This window comes from Lissotriton helveticus, chromosome 5_1, assembly GCF_964261635.1.
Source record: "Lissotriton helveticus chromosome 5_1, aLisHel1.1, whole genome shotgun sequence".
Lineage (NCBI taxonomy): Eukaryota > Metazoa > Chordata > Amphibia > Caudata > Salamandridae > Lissotriton > Lissotriton helveticus.
Genome location: NC_136065.1, coordinates 1876464839 through 1876486891, shown reverse-complemented (window position 1 = coordinate 1876486891; position 22053 = coordinate 1876464839). Strand labels below are relative to the sequence as shown.

The following is a 22053-nucleotide window of genomic DNA, read 5'->3' as shown; positions in this document are numbered from 1 at the left end:
GGTAAGGAGCTACAGCTGTGATTCTCTGACGTCAGACTCCACATCATCCTCCTGCTTTCATCGCACTCCAAAAGCACACATTCTCTCCTGTTCATCACTTAAGAGCAAAGAGGTAAGAGGAGACTAAGGGCCTAATTACAAGTGTCCAGTGTGTAATTAACACATGTAAAATCCGAACAGCTTGTTTTATTATGTGCGATCATTACCGCTTATTCCAAAATGCGGCAACCCATATTTGTATATTGCACCAAAATTCATGTAACTCTATTTTCTAGGAAAATTCCCCTTTGTAACTTTGCTGAAATTTACACAGCAATGCGGATGTTATCACACCAGGTGTGCTAAAATGTCCACAACCCTCAATTCCAATATCTGCAATAAGAGAAATTGTTGCACATATCGGAATTATAAGTGCCACTCGCAAAGTGGCTCTAGGTAGATCTACTGTATTATATTGTATTGCACAGGTTGGTCTACGAGGTTGAGAGGCCTCAAATGACTACAGCATCTTTAGTTGTTCTCAATATGTAATGTGATCACAGAAGATGAACAAATATAGAGCTGGAGATTTAGAGGCAGATTTTACTAAGATTTCACGTAACACAATACAGCAACCACAGTTGTCGTGCTGCACCAAAGGGAGAGAGCAGAATAACACCATATTTACTATGATATGGCGGTGTTGCTCTCTCCCCCAGGACTGGCACATCTCTGACTGTCTTGCCCCATGCACACACATGCAAACAAAGTGGGAGATTTTTTTTTAAATTGTCGGGAGAATGTATTTTCCTCCCAGACTTATACTAAGTTGAAGGCAATCTGCCTGAATTGGGTCTGTTGCTATGTATGGTGAAAGACAATCAGCATTTCATTTTTGGCAGTTTAATAACATAGAGCAAACTAAAACAGAGTTGTAAACTCTTTTTTTGTTTGCACCATGTAAAATTGCCAAAAACTGAAATGTTGAAGCCTGTCACATGCTCTAATCTCCCTCTCCAAGACTTAAGGACAAAGCATTAACGTTTGATGTCAGAGGTAATTCTTGGAGGGGCATATCTGAGCATGTGTGACATACATCAATATATTATTTTTGGTGTTTTATAAAACTCCGAATTGGGTTTCTGGATGCAGGAATCGGGAGGCGGGAGACTAGCCTTGAAATCGGTAGTCACCTGTCTGAATCAGGAGGGTTGGAATGTACACACACACCCTTGCCCTATTAGGTGTGTGTAATATCTAGCATAGATTTTGTACTTGAAGTGTACCCATGTTAGTCACAATACTAAGCTTGGACATAGTTTAATGTGTTTCCAAGTTTGTATGTGTGCTGTAGCACAAATGCAAAGTTGGAAATGTTTGTAAAAAAGGACACAAGTGCTGTCTAACAAAGTTAGTAGATATAGATTTGCATCAAAACCCATGGATGATTGCATGGGAAAGTCCATGTGACACCCATGGAACTCCTCCTTGATGTAAACCTTCAGGCAGGGTCAGATTGAGACTGAAATTGTGCCTGGACTCCACAATAAAGGTGGCCTCCATTATTAAATATAATAGCTAAAAAAGTGGCCCAACATTTGCAAATCAGGGCAGTTTTGAACTTGTAAAGACAAGCTGTATAAGTGTTATGTAAGGTATGGAAGCCTGCATGGATTTGAGCTTGCTGCAGAAAGTATTTGTTTTACTATCAACAAAATCAACGGTAAAAAATACAAATTCAGCAGACCATAAAAGAGGACCACAAACAGCCATGGAAACTGGCCCACAAACTGGCCGGTCAAACCAGCCATTCAGGTGGAATTGCCAGAATGCCCTATTGGTCAATCTGTTCCTGCCTTTCGGGCTACTTTCAGAGTAGTTTGTATGACTTTTGTGATCACGAGGCAAACTCAGCAGCCCTGCCAAGTACCACACATCATGGGCTAAACCAACGCATTTTAGTGTAGATGTCCACATCTCCGCACTAGAATGCTTTAATTACGCAATTTAGTGCTCCTGACCACCTGATTAGGAGCTCAGATAAACAATCCAGGGACGGTACCTTGCCTTTTATTGTTTTTCCAGCAATCAGAGTCTGTCTGGGCAGAAGCAGACTCAGGTGGCAGGCTGCAGTTTTGTTTTTTCTTGTTTTCTACACACACTCCTTCCAGATGTGTTGCAGCAGCATTCCACATAGCCAGGAAGATGATTCGCTGCTGCCCTAGCACGGCAGTCCCTTCACGGGCCCATTTGGAGGTGGCTGCAACCACATTGGGACAGCTCATCTTTCCAGAATGCTGAACTGGGAACCCAAAGCAGCCCTGGCAATTTTCTCAGAACAGCCCCTGAGCAAGCACTGCACATCCCCGGGAGGCTGGAAACACTTCCTTGCTGCTTTTGTTACTGGGGACCGATTTTGCTGCACTACTGCAAAACCGGCCCCCAGTAACAAAACCAGCCCCCACCGATGCAGAACCGGCCACCACCCTGCCAGCCTGCTGGGGAAACGCCTGATGCCCGGTATGGCCAGTCTGTCCCTGGAGGTGAGTCCGGCAACCCCTCACTGTGTGTGTCGGCCCAGGTTTCCCTTTACAACCTGCCCTTTGTATATATCTGATCTGTGTGCCAAGGCTTCAGCCTGAGAGAGCTCTGGGGAATGGCAGTGCAGTAGCCCAGGGATGGTTATAGGGCTTTCCTGTGCCTAGTCCCAGGACTGTGAGAGGGTTCCTACATGTCAGGAGTGCTGCTACACGGTCGGGGAGCCTGCTCCCTGCAGTAATCTGAGTGCGGTCAGGGATCCCACCATACCTAACAAGAAACGTTCCTACCTCTGCTGCGTCGTGTTTATATTTTTCCCCTACTCTATTCACTTTATGTGTGACCACGCTAGGAAGATTTTGATAACTCGCTCACTAGGTGAGTAGTTATGTTGTTATCATTGATTGCTTTGATGACTAGGTATGTCTGGGTGCTTTGGTCAGGTGGGTTGCAGAGAGTAGGCAGGATGGAGGCCTCATTGGTATGATTCGTTTCAAGTCAACAATGGGCTTATGCACTGACAATTTGTCCCTGTTGTTTTATTCTGCATTTGCTTGTTGGCACCTGGATTATCTACTCATCCTCGGTCTGCAGTGCTGAGCTGGACAAAGGGAGTTAGGAGTTTATTGGGAGCATTAGTGTTTGTTTAGTGCTCTTCACCATTGTGCCAATGTGCACTTACGCCAGCTAAATACAGGCGATTAGGCAAGTAGCCTATTAATTTCTAATATTGTATCTTGTACAGACGCACAATTCCTTGAGTAGTCTGTCATAAATCTCTGAATTTTCAATCATTTTGAACCGTACATAGCTTTACATTGCCCACCCGGGGACAATGGTGCTTTTTTGTTCACATCAGGGCTTTTTACCTGAAAGCACCCACGTTTGTGTCTGTGCTGTTCATCATTGGACCCATAAGCAGATGCACCTGCTAATATAGGAAATTCAGTAAGCAGCTTTTTTTTCTAATATATTCTGTAGAGTGACATGATTCATATTGTAGTCAGAGTCTGAATTGTCAGCAAATATTTTACTGTATATAGTTTTACATTAGCTTCTCGGCTTTTATGCTCATTGTGTAGTTTTTAACCTTTCATTATCACTGCTAGCTGTGCTTAAATAGGTTTGATCACTGTTGGCAATTTATGAACCAATTATTTTCTGAAAGTATAACTGATAGGTTACATTTTCAGCTCTCATACTCTACGTAAAATAAAGATAACATCTTTCTAATGGTGCCCCTTGCAATTTGCATATCCAAAGTTATTTCCAGTTGTTAACAATAGTGATTTGCTCACTTACACTGGACAGTTCTGCGCACACAATGATTAATGTGCTAACAAATATTGTTTTGGTATTACTTTTGCTTTCTTTTGACGAACAGACATCCAAGCAAGTAAAACAGTTGCTAGGTATTGCATTGGGCTCATTCATAATAAACTTCCAATTCACTTGTGAGGTGGAAAAAGTGTGATATTTCTGAATTGCATCCGACAAATACCATAACAAACTTTTATTATTGAATACTCTCCTTGCATAGCAGCCTATGCATCCAGCAGTCACAGCTGGATCAGATAGCTCACTTCATACACAGTGGGGCTAGTTTTGTTTGGATCTGCCTATCTCAAGTCCCTGCTTGCTCCCAGCATAACCATTGGGCCCAGCTATTCTATGGAGGTGGAGTGATAAGCCCATTACAGAGCTTCCAAATACAGTCTATTTGGCTATTTGTAGACCATTACGTTTCCCAAATACAGCTTCTGTTTAATCTTGATCTAATTACATGGGCATAACTGCTCTGTTCTGCACGCAAAGTGTCACTCAAAGTGTCACACATGGGGTTGAAATGTCATACCTATAAGCACACCGAAAACATGAAACTGTCACACATGGTCAAACTCAAAACCTGAGAGCTATTAGCCCGGCACAAAAGTGTTGTAAATCCGGGACTTCGTATATTCCTTAGCTTAGCAGAGGGAAGGAAATGAGCAAACTTTTCAGTCGTCGTTTTAGTTCTCCCCACCCCTCTCACTTTGCTCTCATTGTGTACAGTACTGACTCGCTAAGAAAAATCTATAGCCAGGAGACACAGCCATAGTTCTCCGAGGCCTAAAGACATCACTCGCATCAATCTGGGCACCCAAAAGCTCTACCTATGCGTGCCACAGCACATTGCCTCATGTCCGCTGCACATTACCTCATGTCCGCTGACGTTAGCTCCCCGCTCGGCAGCAGACTCTCCCAGAGGCGCTCCGGGGCCGGTTTCGACCTCTCCCTAGGACCGCAGTGCAGGCTCAGGGCCGGACTCTTGCTCCCGGGAAGCCTCCGCTTCAGTCGGTTCTCCTCTGTTCCCGCAGGCGTCCGCGCCACGAGGTCCCAACAGCCCGGCTGCTATTTTAAGACTATTTGTGTCCCCAGCTGTTGCTATCTTTAAACTCCCCGGGCTCTTTCTGGAGTTTTCGCGAAGCAGCTCGCTCCGGGGTGATTGGCCTATCAGCGTCCAGTCTGTGTAACCCGAGAGCACTTATCGCCCCATTCCCAGAAAAGGTGCCCACTCACGTTGGGCTAAGGGTCCTTGTCTGTGCTCGACGGAGGTGCAATCAAAATGGTGGGTTTGCGAAAATTCCTTACATACCTTATAGATAGTTCCACTGGCAAATGCACCAGGCGCTGGGTAGGACGGAAACAGTGGCCTTATCCATGGAGAGGTTGCCTCTCGGAGTAGTTGACTGGAAAATGATGACGTAATTAGTACAAGGAACCATATGAAAATGTGCCAATAGGCTTTTTAGAATACGTTTCGAAGGCAAATGCATCATTTAAGATGGAAATAATTGTCATGAGTAAGTAGATGAAAAGTTAGTAACAAGCATTTGCAATGCAATAGGTCTCGCATTAGGAAAGTTTGAGCTATTGATATTTGTAAATGACACATTTTTTATTTCTGTTTTGTTTTTGAAAATAGCAAAATTAATAGCTTTGTCATTTACAATGCCAATAGTTATAACTTTCGCAAATGTGACACCTATAGTATTTTTAATGCAATATGAGTTGTATTTATGTGACTTACATGTATTGATATTACAAATAACAGAGGCTTTTAATTTTTTTAAAATAATTAATACTTAAATAAAAGTTATTGTAATTTATAATGGCAATAGCTTTAACTTTTGTAAATAACTTTTGTGAAGATTATGTTCAGTGTATTTTATTGTGACGAAAATCCAAGAACAGAAGTGAAATATTAACATCTTTTTGTTACATTTGTAATAAAGCTTGAAACATTGAGAGAACATATTTGAACCAGTTGTTGAATGGTTGCACAGATTTATGCTGTGGTGGCTCTGAGTGATGTGGTGGCGAACGAGTGATGCTGTAGCGTTCAGTGATGCTGTGGTAGCGCATAGTGATTTTGTGGTGCCCCTGAGTGATGTTGTGGTGGTGCTCAGTGATGCTGTATGCTATGCTAGGTTTGTTTTGCTATCCTATGTTTTGTTTTGCTATGCTATGTTTTGCTATCCTATGCTTTAATTTGTTATGCTATGCTATGCTGTGTTTTGTTATGCTATGCTATGTTTTGTTATGCTATGCTATGTTTTGCTATGCTATGCTTTGTTATGCTATGCTATGTTTTGTTATGCTATGCTATGTTTTGTTTTGTTTTATTTTGCTATGCTTTGTTTTGCTATGCTATGTTTTGTTGTGTTTGGTATGCTATGCTATGTTTTGTTGTGTTTTGCTATGTTTTGTTATGCTATGTGTTGTTGTGGTTTGTTATGCTATGTTTTGTTATGTTATGCTATGTTTTGTTATGCTATGCTATGTTTTGTTTTGCTATCCTATGCTTTGTTTTGTTATGCTATGCTATGTTTTGTTGTGTTTTGTTATGCTATGTTTTGTTTTGCTATCCTATGCTTTGTTTTGTTATGCTATGCAATATTTTGTTGTGTTTTGTTATGCTATGCTATGTTTTGCTATGCTATGCTTTGTTATGCTATGCTAAGCTTTGTTATGTTATGAGTAAGAAATTATGGGAGGTCCTAAAAGGGCTGGGTGTTCCTACTCAACTTTTACATGCCATAATCAGGCTCCATGAAAACAACTTTGCACAGGTTAGGTGTGGGAGGGATGGAGCGCTGTCATCTAGGTTCCCGGTTCTCAGAGGGGTAAGACAGGGTTGCGTACTTGCGCCAACCCTCTTTTGCCTCTATGTAAACAGTGTCATACTCCATCTTGACAATGTTAGGGACAATGACGCCCCTTTGCTGGCAGGCAGGAGGGTACCGGCCATCATGTTTGCCGACGATACCCTCCTGCTTTCCAAATCTCCGATGGGGATCCAACGGATATTAGATGGGTTTGGTCTTTTCTGTAGGGAACACGGTTTGGAGATTAATACAGAGAAGACCAAATTCATGATATTCAACCCCTCCCCTAAAACTAGGCCTAATCCAACACTGGGTCCAGCAAGACTGGAAAGAGTAAAACATTCCAGTATCTGGGGGTAACCTTACATGAGAATTTATCCTGGGACCCTCAGATAGCCAGATCTCGGTTAAAATTGTCCCAATTGTCGGGGGCAATTCTGAAGGTCGCAAACACATCCACCTTTAAACCCATTAGCCCTGCTGTAGAGATGTACAAAACTCAAGCTAAAGCGGCTGCATCCTACGGTAGTGAGCTTTGGGGGCATAAAGCTGGAACAGAACTGGTTAGAGTAGAAAGTAACTTTCTTAGATGTCTCTTGGCTCTTCCTCGAGGCACACCCTTGCTTCCCCTAAGATTAGATTAGATGTGGGTCTCCCGTCGATAGGCGAGGATTTGGAATTAAAACCAATAAGGTTCTGGCATAGGCTCTGGACCACCAGCGAGCTTGCACACTATAGGCAAGACCTCATCCATGTAATGAATCTCAACCAGCGCGATGGAATTCCGTGGCTGGCCTTTATAAAGAGAGAACAGCACCGCTTGGGACTCCCTGAGCTATGGCAGAGTGAAACGTCGAGCAAAGCTAGAACATGAGTATAGGTGGGAGGATAAAGTGCGTTATGGAATGTAAGCATGGCGAGTTATAGAACATGAGAATAAGTTTTAATGGAGAGTGTGGGGCAGAGCTATTGGCACGGAGAGTGTGGCGGAAGTGAATGTAAAGCATGCGCATATGTGTAAGTGGCAGGAGAGAATGCGTGGAAGAGTAAGAGGCAGAGCAGGGAATAACAATAGGATAGGTGGCAGGATGAGTACAGGGTATAGGAAGAGGCAGGGGAGGCTAAAATATAAGGATAGGTGGCAGAACAGAGTGCATGACAAAGGGAACAAAATATGGACTGTTGTGTGTTATGGCAAGAAAAGCGAAACAAGCTCCCGGCATTGCTGTGGCGGGGCAGGGGAGCGCATTCCTTTGAAGTGGAGCGGCTTCCTTTGAAGTCTGATGGCGAGACTCAGACAAATGGTGTGGGATGTGGCTGGCAATGGTGTGGGTGCGTGATGTGCGATGTGCACGTGCCTGTCCCACATGAACTGTATGCGATCCGCAGCTAGGTAGACTTTTTGGACCGCTTACTACAATCTCACCTATTCGATGCCTGCGGGATAGAATAGGCGAGACCTAAAATGGGTCTAACTTGTTTGTTTCTCTTGGCTATAAGTTTGTTGTGCATATTCCAATTTTATACCCATATAAATAGAATATATTTTTTAATGTTACGAATATGTTTAGGCCGTGCTAGGCAAATATATGATCACACGTGTGTGTACCTTTTGTTCCTTTAACCTTCTGAGAATGCTATACCAGTAGTACTACTAAGTTATTGGCATCAGTAACATCTGATGTCAGTGCCAAACTTGTGTGATTAAGGGTGCTGCTCTTAAAATAAGAGCAAATAAGTTTACACTTGGCAGTTTCTCTATTTTGTAGGTTCTCCAGTAGCCAACCTTTCCTGAAACTATGAACTTTGGAAATGGACTATAATGATAAGCATTATTGGTGCCCAATGTTTTTAGCTCCAGAAACACAAACAGTGTTGTTACTGAAAAGTCAGGGGAAATGAAGAAATCATGCACGTCTCCTGGAAATGTTGGTAGGGACAAGGTGGGAACAGATCCTTTGTGTAGTATGACACAGTGTAGAGACTGTGCTTACAATTTTTAACTGAACAAGTAGGGGACATGAGAGTGGTGCCATGGATGGGGAACACAAGTCTCACTCCTATAACCTGCCAACCACAAAGAATTAAGCCTATTGAAGAGGATCCTACTCTGCCTCAAGTTGCCTTTTCCACTATTCTCATTCTTGCCACCATATTCCATTAAGAGCATTTGAGGAAAGAACACTTGAGAACTCTGCTGCTGGTCTTCTTCCTCATTTTCCTTTGACGTTTTCCAAGCGTCACAGTCTTTTCAAGACAGTTGAGTATTCAAATAGTACATGAGCATCAATCTCATTATCTGTGCTTCGAGTGAAAGGCTGGCTTCCTGTCAGTCAGGATATATCTGATTGTAGTACTAGCTACCCACAGTATACTTAGACCTCTCCTCCAACAACACAGTACAACTGTATCTTTTTTCTTACTGTCCTGTTTCTCATTCTCCAGGTTCTGCATCCATACAGTCAGGGTGGTAACACAGGCCACTGCAGCCCACGCGGTGCGGGGGGGCCCCAATCTTCAAGGGACCCCCTGGGCACTGCACTCTGACCAGAGAGCTCATGATTGAGCCCGGAGGGGGCCCCTCTATGTATCGTGCAGGGAGGCCCCCTCAGTTTTTGTTACGCCAGTGCATACAGTGTCACAGTGTCAATGTTTGTATAATTCTTAGTCTTGTTCCAGAATACAAAATATGTCCACCTTGGCTATGTCTTCAACCATCAATTTTAATGTTGAATACAGCACATCTTATCATCACGTTGTTCTTTTTAGGGTTGTTAGCAGCCTGACAAGACACTGATGTCACTACTGCATGCAACATACAACACATACCATACTAACATACTTTATAATGAAAGGGTGTTCCTCTTCAGCCACTGGCAGTAATGGGGCAAGTAAGTGCTTTATTTATGTGTTTTCCATTTGTAGTATGATGTTTTTTAGATGTTCATTCTTTTCCTTTTCATATGTGCTGCTTAGCTCAGGCATCATGCTTTGGTCTTTGAAAACAACAGTATTATTGTTATGGTTTGAAATGCAGCTTTCAAGTACTCACACAGGAAGGCATGTGTAAGTGAACATTTGGGAATGCTTGTTTTTCCATGATTTAGCACTTTCAAGCCAGATCTCTTGGCATTGCAAATATTTGCTTACATTTAGTAGTAGTCCCATTCTTTGACTGTGCTCCCTGAATTTTATTATGAGGTTTCTCAAACGTTCTTGACTTTTGGCTATAAGAGTTGGGTCATCAGCTGTCTGATACTTTTGCCAATTTTGAAACCATGCTCTTCCTCCACACCATCTTCTCTCTTAATGTGTTGTTAAAACAAGTTGGATAGGTACGGTGGAAGACTACAGCCTTCTCTAACTCAGTTGCAAATCATGATCCAGTCTTTTTCATCATGTTCTCTCTTAACTATGGCTTCTTGTCCAATGCACAAGATCAATGAGAAGTTCTGGGATACCCATTTTCTTGTTGTATGTTAGAATATTAAATTGAAAATATTGTTGGACCAAAATATCGAGGCCCAAATATTGAGGACCAAAATATTTTCTACTGCATATTCTATTTAAATAATTATTTTCTAAAGGACATTGAACATATTGGAATGGTTGACACAATCAAAGATCTTTGCATAGTCAATAAAAAGATGTTTGATTTCCCTTTGGTATTCCTTGGCTTTTTAAATAATCCAAATACAAAAAAGTGATGGATGGAATCCTTAAACTAATGTTAGCCACTGATAATTACTCGGGGCTGCATCCTAGTCCATTATTATTTTGCAGACCATGCCACCTCAGTTTGTACCCATCCACATGCAAATCCGTCTTGACGCTGCTCCAATTAGAACAGTCCAGCCTGAACTGCCAGGCCAGACCCTCCCTGAACTGAAACACCAGACCGGCTTTGCCCTTATTATGGCTTATCAGTCAGGCATAGCTTTGTTTTAGTGACACTGTATGCATGGGATCAATGTCTGGGCATATCTGTCCCACTTAGAATGTTGTATTGAAATATACAAAAAGTGATGGATGAAATGCTTGAACTAATCTAAGCCATTGTTAACATTTCTTCTGTGAAGATAATGTCTTTTAACTTATCTCGAATTTTGACATCACATCCATACTGTAGAGGTATTAATTGTTTTCTTTCCATCTCTGTTTGATCTTTGTAGCATTATCTAGTCACCTATCCATTGTCATACTTTAGCATACCAATTCGTGGTTGGAACTTTTTTTTTAACTTGCCAGGCACAACATACCACCTACTAATCGATCAAATATTTCCTCCTTACCGCAGTTAGACTAAATGAGATGTAACCATTAATTTTATGAAACACCATGCCCAAGCCGGCTGCATATACAACAAATCAGGTTATGAGTAATATTTGTACTCAACCTCCTTCCTTTTTTTCTAGCTTCAAGAAGAGGTGAGTACATTACCTACCTTGAAGCCACTGCATCACCACAAGTGGTAAGATATATGGAACGGTCTTTAATGTGAATTTCTGTGTGTATACCTTTCTAAATCAAGCTAGAAACCCATGTTTTTGGTCTTGGCTACAGACAGCCTTCAGAGTCTCCAGGCATAATTATATTTTCCTATACATAACGTACTGAGAGGGTGCTTTGGGTTAGACCCTTGTTCATGATAGTATGGCTTTTGTTGTCTATATGGTTGTCTGCTCTTGATTCAGTGACTTTCCTTTCCATATTCCCTATTCTTGTGTTGTCATGCCCAAGAACATTTTGGTGTCACACCGTTCTGAATAGATTATTTGTATTCTTCTACTACATACCTGAGGGGACTCTTTTTTATTTTGCATTGAACACTCCATGCCAGTGTTTTCATAAAAAGGGAAAATGTACTAAGCGCAAACGTATTCTCAGAAAGTGGCATACTGGTATTTTGCCCTACACTCCTGTATGGTTGTGGCAGACCAGCCTATGGTGTCTAGGGTGTAGGGATAACTAGGCAGGCTGGAGGGCCTGGAGCAGGACTTCCGTTGATTGTAGGTGGCTGTGCTTTTAGAACACAACTGTCCTTGGAGCGATGCCAGACAACTTCCCATGTTACGTGGCTCTCAGCTTGTTGACCAATGTGTAAACTGACTTTGCATCCCTTTTTTGTTTTTCCCTACTCTGTTCCCTCGGTTTTTGACTTTTTTTGCTATATACTTTGAACTGTGATTCTGGATTTTTTTTCTTGGTATTTCTGTGGCTGTGGTTCTTTTGTCCCCTAGTGCTATGCTATGCTTTCAGTGTTGATACCTTACCTCTGTTCTCTCCATTTGTATGCACCGACGTTCTGCTCCTGTGTCTGGTTTAGATTCCTACTGCCTTCTATTTAAAAAGCCAGCAAGCTAATCCGTTTGAATATTCTATGAAGACTGTGTTATCAGGATAATTATTTCTCATTATAGTTGTACATCTTTCAGTCTGTAATGCCAGTCTGTTATATTCCTGCTCAGAGGACAAACCCAGAACCTAAAGAAAGGTATGTGGAGAGCCTTGTTTTTCTCCCTTTCCGACCCCCCCCCCCCCCATATCCTCCAGTATTTCATCCTACCTACACTGTTTTTATGTTTATTGGCAGAATTACCTTCTTGGTAGCTTGGGCGGAATGTCATCAGACTCTGCCCCATTTTCTGCATCAGTTTTGAATCCAGTCCTTTGCATGCAATCGCACAGGCCATTGCGAAAATCCAAGAGAATTTAAAAAAACAGTTGGTAAAGAATATGCATATTTACTAGATCACTTTAATTAGATACCACAAGCTTCTGGGAGACTTAGTAGTTCTAGCCAAGGAGTACCCCCCAAAAGCCGCATCTCATGGACTGCTCCACTAGTTTTACTCCACCGGAGAAATTTGCAGGAGACTCTCAAATCTTCCAGTCCTTTCTGACAAAGGCAGCCTACATTTGTTGTCACATTTGTCATGCCCTTTGTAATTTTCTGACCATGTTGCTGAAATGTCCTTTGTTTTGTTTTCTAGACTGGGCAACTCAATTCGTTTTAAATCAAAGTCCTTGGTTACAGCACTATAATGTATCATTTGAACATGTCAAAGCAGTTTTTGGTGAGACAAACCATTTAAGCAACACACACTGGTCCTTTGACTTTATGACAAAGATCAAAAGATATTGCACCTTACTTAGCTACATGCTGGTTTTCAGGAACCAAACTTCCCGCCTCAAGAAAATCACTCAGGTGAGCCTGGAAGCAAGCCAGGAGGAGATGAAACGCTGGTACCACCAGAATGCCAGTCTGGTAAAGTTTCAGCCTGGCCAGAAAGTGTGGGTCATGGCACCAGTTGAACCTTGTGCCTTGCAGGACAAGTGGACTGGGCCTTTTGAGGTGGTATAGCACAAACGTAACTTCACTTACCTGTTGAATTTGCAGACTACCAGGACCCCTTGAAGGTCCTACATTTGAACTGCCTCAAACCTCACTTTGAGAGATCCGAAGTGAGCATTCACTTGACGACAGATGATGGGTGGAAGAGGAGAGTGAACCCCTCCCTAACCTCCTGTCGGCCAAGGAGCACAATGGGTCAGTGGAAGGTGTGATTCCCTCCTCTATATTGACCCCAGAGCAGAAGAGTGACTGTCACCATTTGTTGGGGCAGTTTTCCACGTTGTTCTCCCTGACCCCAAGTGTTAATCACTGATGTACCCATGACGTGGTCACTGGTGGCAGCCCTCCTGTGAAACACAAGATTTACAGGTTGACTGACCGGGTCAGAACCAGCATCAAAGAGGAGGTCTCTAAGATGTTGGCATTAGGGGTGATCGAGTCCTCCAACAGTCCTTCAGCCAGCCCAGTGGTTTGGTTCCCAAAGGCTGCTTCACCCAGTGCCAATCCTGAACTGCAGTTCTGTGTGGACTACTGCAGGCTCACTGCCACCACCAGGACTGATGCACACCCCATCCCAAGAGCTGTTGAGCTCATTGATCGGTTCGGAGCTGCCAAGTTCCTCAGCACGATTGACTTGACATCTGGGTACTGGCAGATTGCCTTAACAGAACGGGCCAAAGAGAGTTCAGCATTTTCAACCCCAGAGGGGCACTACCAATTTCGGGTGATGCCCTTTGGGTTGAAGAATGCTCTTGCCACCTTTCAGAGGTTGACCAACCAGGTATTGGCTGAGCTGTTGGATTTCAGGGCCACCTACCTGGATGACATTGCAGTGTTCAGTTCAATGTGGGAAAAACACTTGCAGCACCTCAGAGGAGTGTTGAAGGCTCTGCAGAGGACAGGCCTCATGGTCAAGGCTAGTAAGTGCCAGATCGTGCAGGGTTCTGTGGTGTCCTTAGGGCACCAGGTAGGAAGCAGCCAGGTGGCACCCCTGCAGCCTAGATTGACACCATTCTGTCTTGGGAGCCCTTCAAGACCCAGAACGAGGTGAGAGCCTTAGGTCTCACCGGTAACTATAGAGGATTTGTCAAGGGCTATTGCACCATTGTTGCCCCTTTGACAGAGCTGACTTCCAGGAAGCAGCCCAGGAAGGTGATCTGGACTGACGCCTGCCAGAAAGCTTTTGATGCCCTGAAAGCAACCATGTGCATGGCGCCCATGCTCAAGGCACCTGACTTCTCCAAGGAATTGGTAGTGCAGACTGACGCTTCAGAGCATGAACAAAGAGGGCCTAGTACAGCCTGTAGTCTTCCTTAGCAGAGGACTACTCCCCAGGGAACAGAGGTGGAGTACCATAGAAAGAGAAGCTTTTGCAGTGGCCTGGGCACTGAAGAAGCTAAGGGCATATCTGTTTGGGACTCACTTCCGAGTTCAGACAAATCCCCTACAGGAGAGGTCTTCATTCTATGGGGCGCAACCCCAGTGGGGCAGAGGAGTCATTGGAAGGGGGTCGCGCATTCACCAGCCTCACTTCTGCCTCGAATCAAAAATGTTTCCTCTTTGTTTTGGATTCAAAATACTCGTATCTCAGGAGACTCTGATTGTCGGACAAGGAAAAAATAAGCCAATCATAATGTGGCTACGTCATCAATGCCTGTTCTCCAATCAGAGAGACTGCAGCATGCATTCCAGAAAAATGCCCGCAAATTTTGTCGACAAAGATGGACCAGCACCTTTGCAATGCAGGCTGTATTTTGAGGGAGTTCTGCAATATTCAGCGCTGTCACTGCTGCCTTCGACTGGATCCAGTTGTCTTTCTTGGCCATCGTTGTTTTCACCTCATGTCCTTTTTATACCTCATCTGCATGGCTGCTTTGTGGCTCGTTGCTCGTTGCTGCCTCTGTATTAGGAGTTTCTCCCTACGTCCTCGGCTGGTTTCCAAGGCAACCCGAAGCTTCCTAGAATAATTAGATATACTGCCTCTTCCCCTCCTCATCCACCATGCCCTGACTTTTCACCTGCAGGCATACATTGATACTATCTTGCACACACACACACACACACACACACAAACCCAGATTCTTATGTGTTTTCCTGATTGAGCCATGTGGGGGGTTAAGGAAAAGGCTCTGGTTCATTTTTAGGACTTTGGAGTGTTTATTTTGGGTGTGCTTTCTGTTTTCATTTTTGTAGCAGCAGTTTCATATGCATTTTTGTGACATTGGAATGTTGTTTATTTTCTGTATTTTTTGTCTGTTTTAATTCTTGTAGCAGCAGTTTAATATGCAGTTTTATGACTTGGGAATGTTGATTATTTTCTGTGTTCTTTCCGTTTTTAGTCTTGTAGCAGCAGTTTAATATGATGCCTTTGTTCAACTATGGTTGCCACCCTTTCCAAAGAAAAGCGCTGGTTATTTGTTCCTGTGTAAAGCATCCATGATTGCACCTTACTTGATGTGGTGGTTTTTGTAATACAAAAAATGAATTTACGTGGAGAAATCATTTAAAACTGGTCTGGGAGAGTTAATCTGAGAACAGGAAGAGAAAATATATGAAACTGGTGGCCTCAATTGCATCTCATGTCATTTTATTACATGTAGCAGTATTTTTTTAAATAAGCAAAATAAAGTACATCATAAAGCAAATTCACTAGGAGGTTCAATGAAATATTAGTGCAAATGTCGCAGTGACTAGTGAAAAATTTGGAAAACCAACAAATCTAATATATACAGTTAAAAAAATGTGTTTCACATCCTTTAGAGAGAACCAGCAGTTGTAACTATAGTACACCAACATTTTTTGGGCGTTATTCAAAACCATCTTTGCCAAGATTCACCACTATATGGACCAGGTATAAGGGGATTGGTAAGTACGGGCAAAATATATGCAAAAGAATAAAATACATTTGCCTACATTTGCCCCTTTTCTAGAGAGAATTCTAAAGGCACGAGAAAAGGAAGCAGTACTTTGAATTAACTCCACAATATGGAATGAAGCTTGTGATCACACTCTTAAAACAGTGTGTGGTGCAAATTGCAGAAACCTGCAGCCGTATAAAATATGGCTGATCTATAACATCCTTGCATATCTTTATAAATGTAAACAAGAGATCACAAAAACATGTCCCTGATGTCAAGGCTATGTAGACTGGATCCAGTTTGTATGTACTTTCCCAGTTCTAATCTATTAGCAGCAGGTTTTTATATATACAGAACCAACTTTCTAGGTTTTAATCTAACACCTGATGCAGTCTCAGTATTCGTAGGTTGTTCCACCCACTTAGAGATTCCACCTAATGGCGTGCATTGATGGGGGTTTATAACTGCACAAATCACTAGGTCAGGGATTATGGGCTCATAGAAACCTAAAAGCCTTCTGAATTTCAGATATGGTTAGAAACAGATAGTTATGTCCTGCAATGCAAAAAAAATATTTTAATGATATTGGTGCTATACACATTAGAAAAAATAAAGACATTTGTAATTACAAAATTATGTTTTATTCACGTGTTTTGCAAAGAAACAAGATTCCAAAACATGGAGCATTTTAAGTTGTGTAGTTCAAATGTATCAGGAAATCTTACATAAATCACAAGCAATGGAAGTACTATTTGCGGTTATACAGCAAAACATAAGACTATGCCAGAACATTTAGTCAACTATGTAGATACAACTGCAGTTTCAATGCATAAGTATCTTCTTATGAGTGAAATCATTCAACTTTTTCATACCTCTTTTACTATTCTGATCCCCCAAAACAAGGGGTTCTAAACCCTTCCCTCTGACTCTTCCCCCTCCACCTTCCTTTTACTTATCCCAAGTCTCCTCCTACGGCTATGAGCTCCAAAACATCCCACCGCTATCCTTCCCAATCCAAATAACTGACGAACATATTCACCACTCAAATTACTTTTGTTTTTCACTGTACTAATTCACCACTAATCCTTTATGGGTTCCGGAGTAGCATGCTACTTGCCGAAAAAGCGATTTGTCGCCTCGTTAGGGGTAATAAGCGCTATATAAATGTAATTACAATATAATACAATATCTTTGACACTGCTGCAGTGAATGCTTTGTGAGTCTTCAGCTCATATAGAACACATGCCACCATCTGTGTTTGCAGTGAGATTTTGTGCCCTAAACTAAGCACATGTGACTCAACGCTGAACGGTACCTTCGCATATATGCTGTTGTCGTTGCGGTATTAAATACCACTGTGTGCTATAACTGTTCTCTTGTGGCGTAATTTTCCATGACTGGTCTATAAGTTTGTCAGTAATAAATCGTCATAAATCTCCCAGGTACCGGGGAGAAAGAGACAATATTGTGCGGTAAATAGCTGTCTGTCTCATGTCAAGGCTAGGCTCTCACAGAATCATTGTGTGTACTGATTTGGAGGCTACCCAACGCCTCGCCAACTGCCTGTGTGATCTTGAATAATCTAGTTTACCTGTCTGTTAGATTACCTACCTCTTGGTACAATGACCAACATTAAACAACTGGTGTCTTTTGGATTCCATCTCTTGATGAGTGTGTTTTGCTACCTTTCACAACCTCTCTGCTGACCCTCACCCTGTGAAAGCCTTCCCAAAATGAAGGCTCAGTTGAGCCAGTTTGACCGTGCAACATGTTGTCCTCCACCTGCAACAAGTTCATGGGCACACATGTTCACAATGGATGCCATTCTCCTTTCAGATACTAAGCCTCCCACTGTAGTGAACGTCTAGCCTGCATAGAAGGGCACTTCTAGGGGCACTGACGTGAACGAGATCATAGGTCACCTGCTAGGGACAGGAGAAGCACCATGAGCATAGGTAGTCTACTTCAAGATGACCTTTGTGTATAGCCCAAGCGCACACATCACAAGGGCATACCCCATGTTTTTCCTTTCGCCATGTGAACATAATTATAGCCCAGGTTACTGGACACCGGGGTAGCCAGCCTCTTAGAATTTTCCCGGGCCCGCAGGAGTTACAGTTCAATTGGCCAAAATGGTTACTAAAATCCAAAACAAATAACAAAACCCAAAAGAATATCAGGTGAATTGGCATGACCCTGTAACTCCAGCCAAATAAACCTAAAGCACCCTTCTCTGCACATAACAAACACATAAGGGCAATGATGATGAACTGATGGGAAATGAGAGACCATATTGCATATCTGATTGGACTTTAACCTACTCTGGTTTTAGAGGGAATCTGGCTTACAGCCAAGGATTGCCCGAGCAGACCCTCCCAGTCTCCCCCAAAAACTAATTGCAAAACTCTTATTGGATGCCTACTGTGCAGAGTGTCCACTAAATAAGCTGGAAACCCACTCTCTGCAGGGGTTTCCACCCCCTTTTCCGCACATGTGATATTGGCTCTTCACAAATGAGACTGTGTGAAGAGAGACAGTATAATTTGACAGTAGTGGTAGTGCTGTATGAGTTGGTAGGTCTGCTACTACAACATCATAAACCCCCTTTAGTCACCTGTTCTGCCTTTGCTCTTACACTATTATTACATCCCCAGGTGGGCCCTCACCTCATCCCACAGGTGTGGGTTACTTATTCAGTTTGCTTAGTTGCAGTACCTCATGTGAGGTGAGAAAGGTGTGGTCTTGAAAATTAATTTGACCAAAAAGGTTAATTAGGAATCATTTGCAAAAGGCCTGTGTGCTTACGTGTGTGGCCAAAAAACGGTGACTTTGAATCCTGTGCTTATACGTTTTTAACCTATGTCTTGCATGCAGCTGTTTGTTGCCAATTCATTGCTCACTGTGCTACATTAGGATCTTAACTTAGTAACAAACGGATCTCTGTGACAGAAGCAGTAACCCACTGAGCTAGCTATATAAAATACAGTTCTGTGGTCTGAATGGTGCACATTTTTCAGCAGGCACTTTAGCACTCTATGCTACTTTATTGTGAATTAAAACAGTGACTAGACAAAACTTGCGCTCTCTCTAGCAGGTACATTAATCACCAGAGTTATGGGTCATTATTTTTAGTTTTTTATTGACACATTCCTGGGTTTCTTTTGGGGGGGGTTGTGTTAGTGCAGTGCTTTGTGGTATTTACAAATAAATGTAATACTTCTTATCCATATTTTTATAGAACTTTATCATTAAGGCTTCCTGTTTTCCGTTTTCACTGATTTTTACAGACCAAATTCAGACAGAAAAACATTTATTTTCTTGTCTGTATTTATTTGTTAATGTGGATAAACATGGAAATTGGGTTCATTTTTGGGTGATTCTAAATACTGACGGCCAGGCCAATAGCTGTGTGAATTGATAGGTAACGGGGGTTAAAAAAAAGGCTTAAACAGCTGCAGATATGCACAAAGCTGATACTTAAATATGCATATTTTCATACGAGTGTATTGTTTTATCTTCGGCTGGTGTTCATAGCATTGAAACATGACAGGCATTTAAGCACAAGTGCAGATTTATTAGTTACATAAATGTAGAGATATACCAGGATATAGGATCTCATTAGCAGGTGCATCTCATCCACCTGTGTTACTTATTGCTATCAATGCATGTGTGCTCAAGGCAATGGGAACCTTGGTAATGGCTCACACGGTCTGCTCCCGTTAGGAAACCAGGACCAGCTGAAATTTCTGTTTTAAGCTTGTATAAGGGACCTAGGGCCAGATGCATCAAGCTAAAAACCGGTCGCAAAGGGGCAGATTCTCAGAATCTGCCCCTTTGCGACCGGTATTTTTGCATTTGGGATGCATCATCCCTAATGCAAAAATCGCTAATAGAGAATTCGCTAAATTGCGATTGTTTGCATTTAAGGAATCTCAAATTGAGATTCCTTAAATGCAATGCATGAAAGTTTCAAAAATAGCGAATTCGCTAATAGGGCACGCAAATTACCACGAAGTACAACTTCGTGGTAATTTGCAAAACCTTAGAAAAATGCACTTTTGTGCATATTTTAAAGTTTCATGTTGTGCACACACATGCCCTAAGGGCATGTGTGTGCGCAACATATGTGCACAGATCAAAATCAGGGGTGCAACAGGGTGTCCTTTGGACACCCCTGCTCCCTTGAACTCGCAATCTCAATTTGCGAATCGCTAATTGCGATTCGCAAATTGAGATTGTCTTCCCATTCATTCCTATGGGCCTCTGGGCCCATAGGAATGAATGGGGAGGTATTCATTAATTGCGACTCGCAATTTGCGAGTCGCAATTAAGGAATTCTAAGGAATCGCTATTTATGTAGTTATTGCTTGATGCATTCCATTTTGCTATTCTTTATTAGCGATTCCTTATTTTTAGCTAATAAGGAATCGCAAAATGGATGCATGATGCATCTGGCCCCTAATGTGTTATTCGTGTTTTATGCATCCGAGATGCAAATATATTTTTAAGACATTTAGAGAGTTGCAAAGTGTTTAAAAAAGACAGCTATACCCCAAGCAGCAGCAAGTCAGTGGCGTCCATTAATATTGAACTTTGGAAATTTTTATCATAGATTAACCGCACATTTGACATGGATCATTTCCTGATGCCAAAAGATGATTGGGTACTCAAACAAAAGGCCGAAATAGATGGTGAGAACAAAGCTGCAAAAATTAGAGAGTATGATGCCTCTTACTTGGACTTTGGATTCACCTGCGTCACCATAACTGATGAAATCAGGCCACAGCGTGTGGTTTGTGGCATTACCTTGGCTAACGAAAGCCTGAAACCAAACAAATTAAAGCGGCACTTGGAAACTGAATACGGGTCACTGGTAGTAGAGAACAGAGTTTATTTGATAGAAAGCTGGAAGACATCACCCACCAAAAAGACAATGTGAAAAATGTGGTCTCCACTCCAGCAAATGCCTTGAAAGCATCTTACCAAGTGGCATACCACATTGCCAAAAACAAAAAGCCTTTTACAGATGGAGAAATAGTGTTTCTTCCAGTAGTTCTCGACATGGCTAGGACAATGCTTGGTGAAAAAGCGGCAGAGAAGTTTAAAATGGTGCCCATCTCCGAAACAACAGTTTGCTGCCGCATCTCTGACATGTCAGAGGATATCAACAGATAACTCATAGCATGCTTGAAATTAAGTTTGTTTGCTTTGTAATTGGATGAAGTGACTGACTTACTTAAGGAAGCTCATTTAATTGCTTATGTACGATACTGCCACAAAACTTTCATTCTGTAAACCAATCAAGGGACAGGCAACATCATCAGCCCTATATGACTTTCTATTCTCCAATGGCTTAAACTTGGACAGCTGTGTTTGGATCTGTAAGGATGGTGCTCTTTCCATGTGTGGGGCTTGGGGAAGGCTTAAAAGCCAACGTTTTGAAAGGGGCTCCTCATATTCTATGGCCCCACTGTATGATACACCGGGAAGCCCTTGCAGTTTAAATCATGGATTGAGAACTTGGGGATGAGTTGAATTCTGCTGTAAAAATTGTTAATTTCATAAAGGCTCAACTCACTAGAGCTCGTCTGTTTGCCATTTTACGTGCAGAAATGGGAGCTGAACTTGATGGTTTGCTGTTCCATACAGAAGTCTGGTGGTTATCCAGAGGGAAGGTGCTGAATCGCATTTTTGAATTGAGAAATGAAGTACAGCAATTCCTTCTTGATTTAGACCCCTGCAAAGCAGAACAGTTGTCTAATCCCCGTTGACTTGTGCTTTTAGCATACCTTGCAGACATCTTTGATAAATTAAATTCCTTGAATGTGTCTTTGCAAGGTGCTGAAAGTACATCTTTCACCATGTATTAAAAAAATCTGCATTCAAGAAGAATCTGGAGTTGTGGAGAAGACTACTAATTCAAGGTGGCCTGCTTGAGGTATTCCCATGTATAGCCGAAGCTCTTGCGGGCATGGGATATGAACATGAAGGTGCTACCGAGGTCATTAGAAATCACTTGACTTCTCTCAGGGACAGTTTAGAAGAGTAGTTTCCTGAGGACAATGATCATGTCAAGGACTGGGTCTTTCAACCTTTTCTAGCAGATGCAGGTACTCATCTCCCAGTGCACCTTCAGGAAGAGATAATTGACCTTCAGAGTGACCACGTTCTCCAG

The 22053-nt window shown here is 42.3% G+C and overlaps 1 protein-coding gene across 1 annotated transcript in view; it reads right to left on the bottom strand.

Annotated features, from left to right (window-relative positions):
• Nucleotides 1–4906, bottom strand: part of AARSD1 (alanyl-tRNA synthetase domain containing 1) — a 312550-nt gene extending 307644 nt beyond the window's left edge. The window contains exon 1 of the mRNA XM_078645329.1: nt 4715–4906. Coding sequence (XP_078501455.1) covers nt 4715–4719 — 5 coding nt within the window. The 5' untranslated portion in view covers nt 4720–4906. The remainder of the gene's footprint in view (nt 1–4714) is intronic.
• Between the last annotated feature and the right edge of the window lie 17147 nt (nt 4907–22053).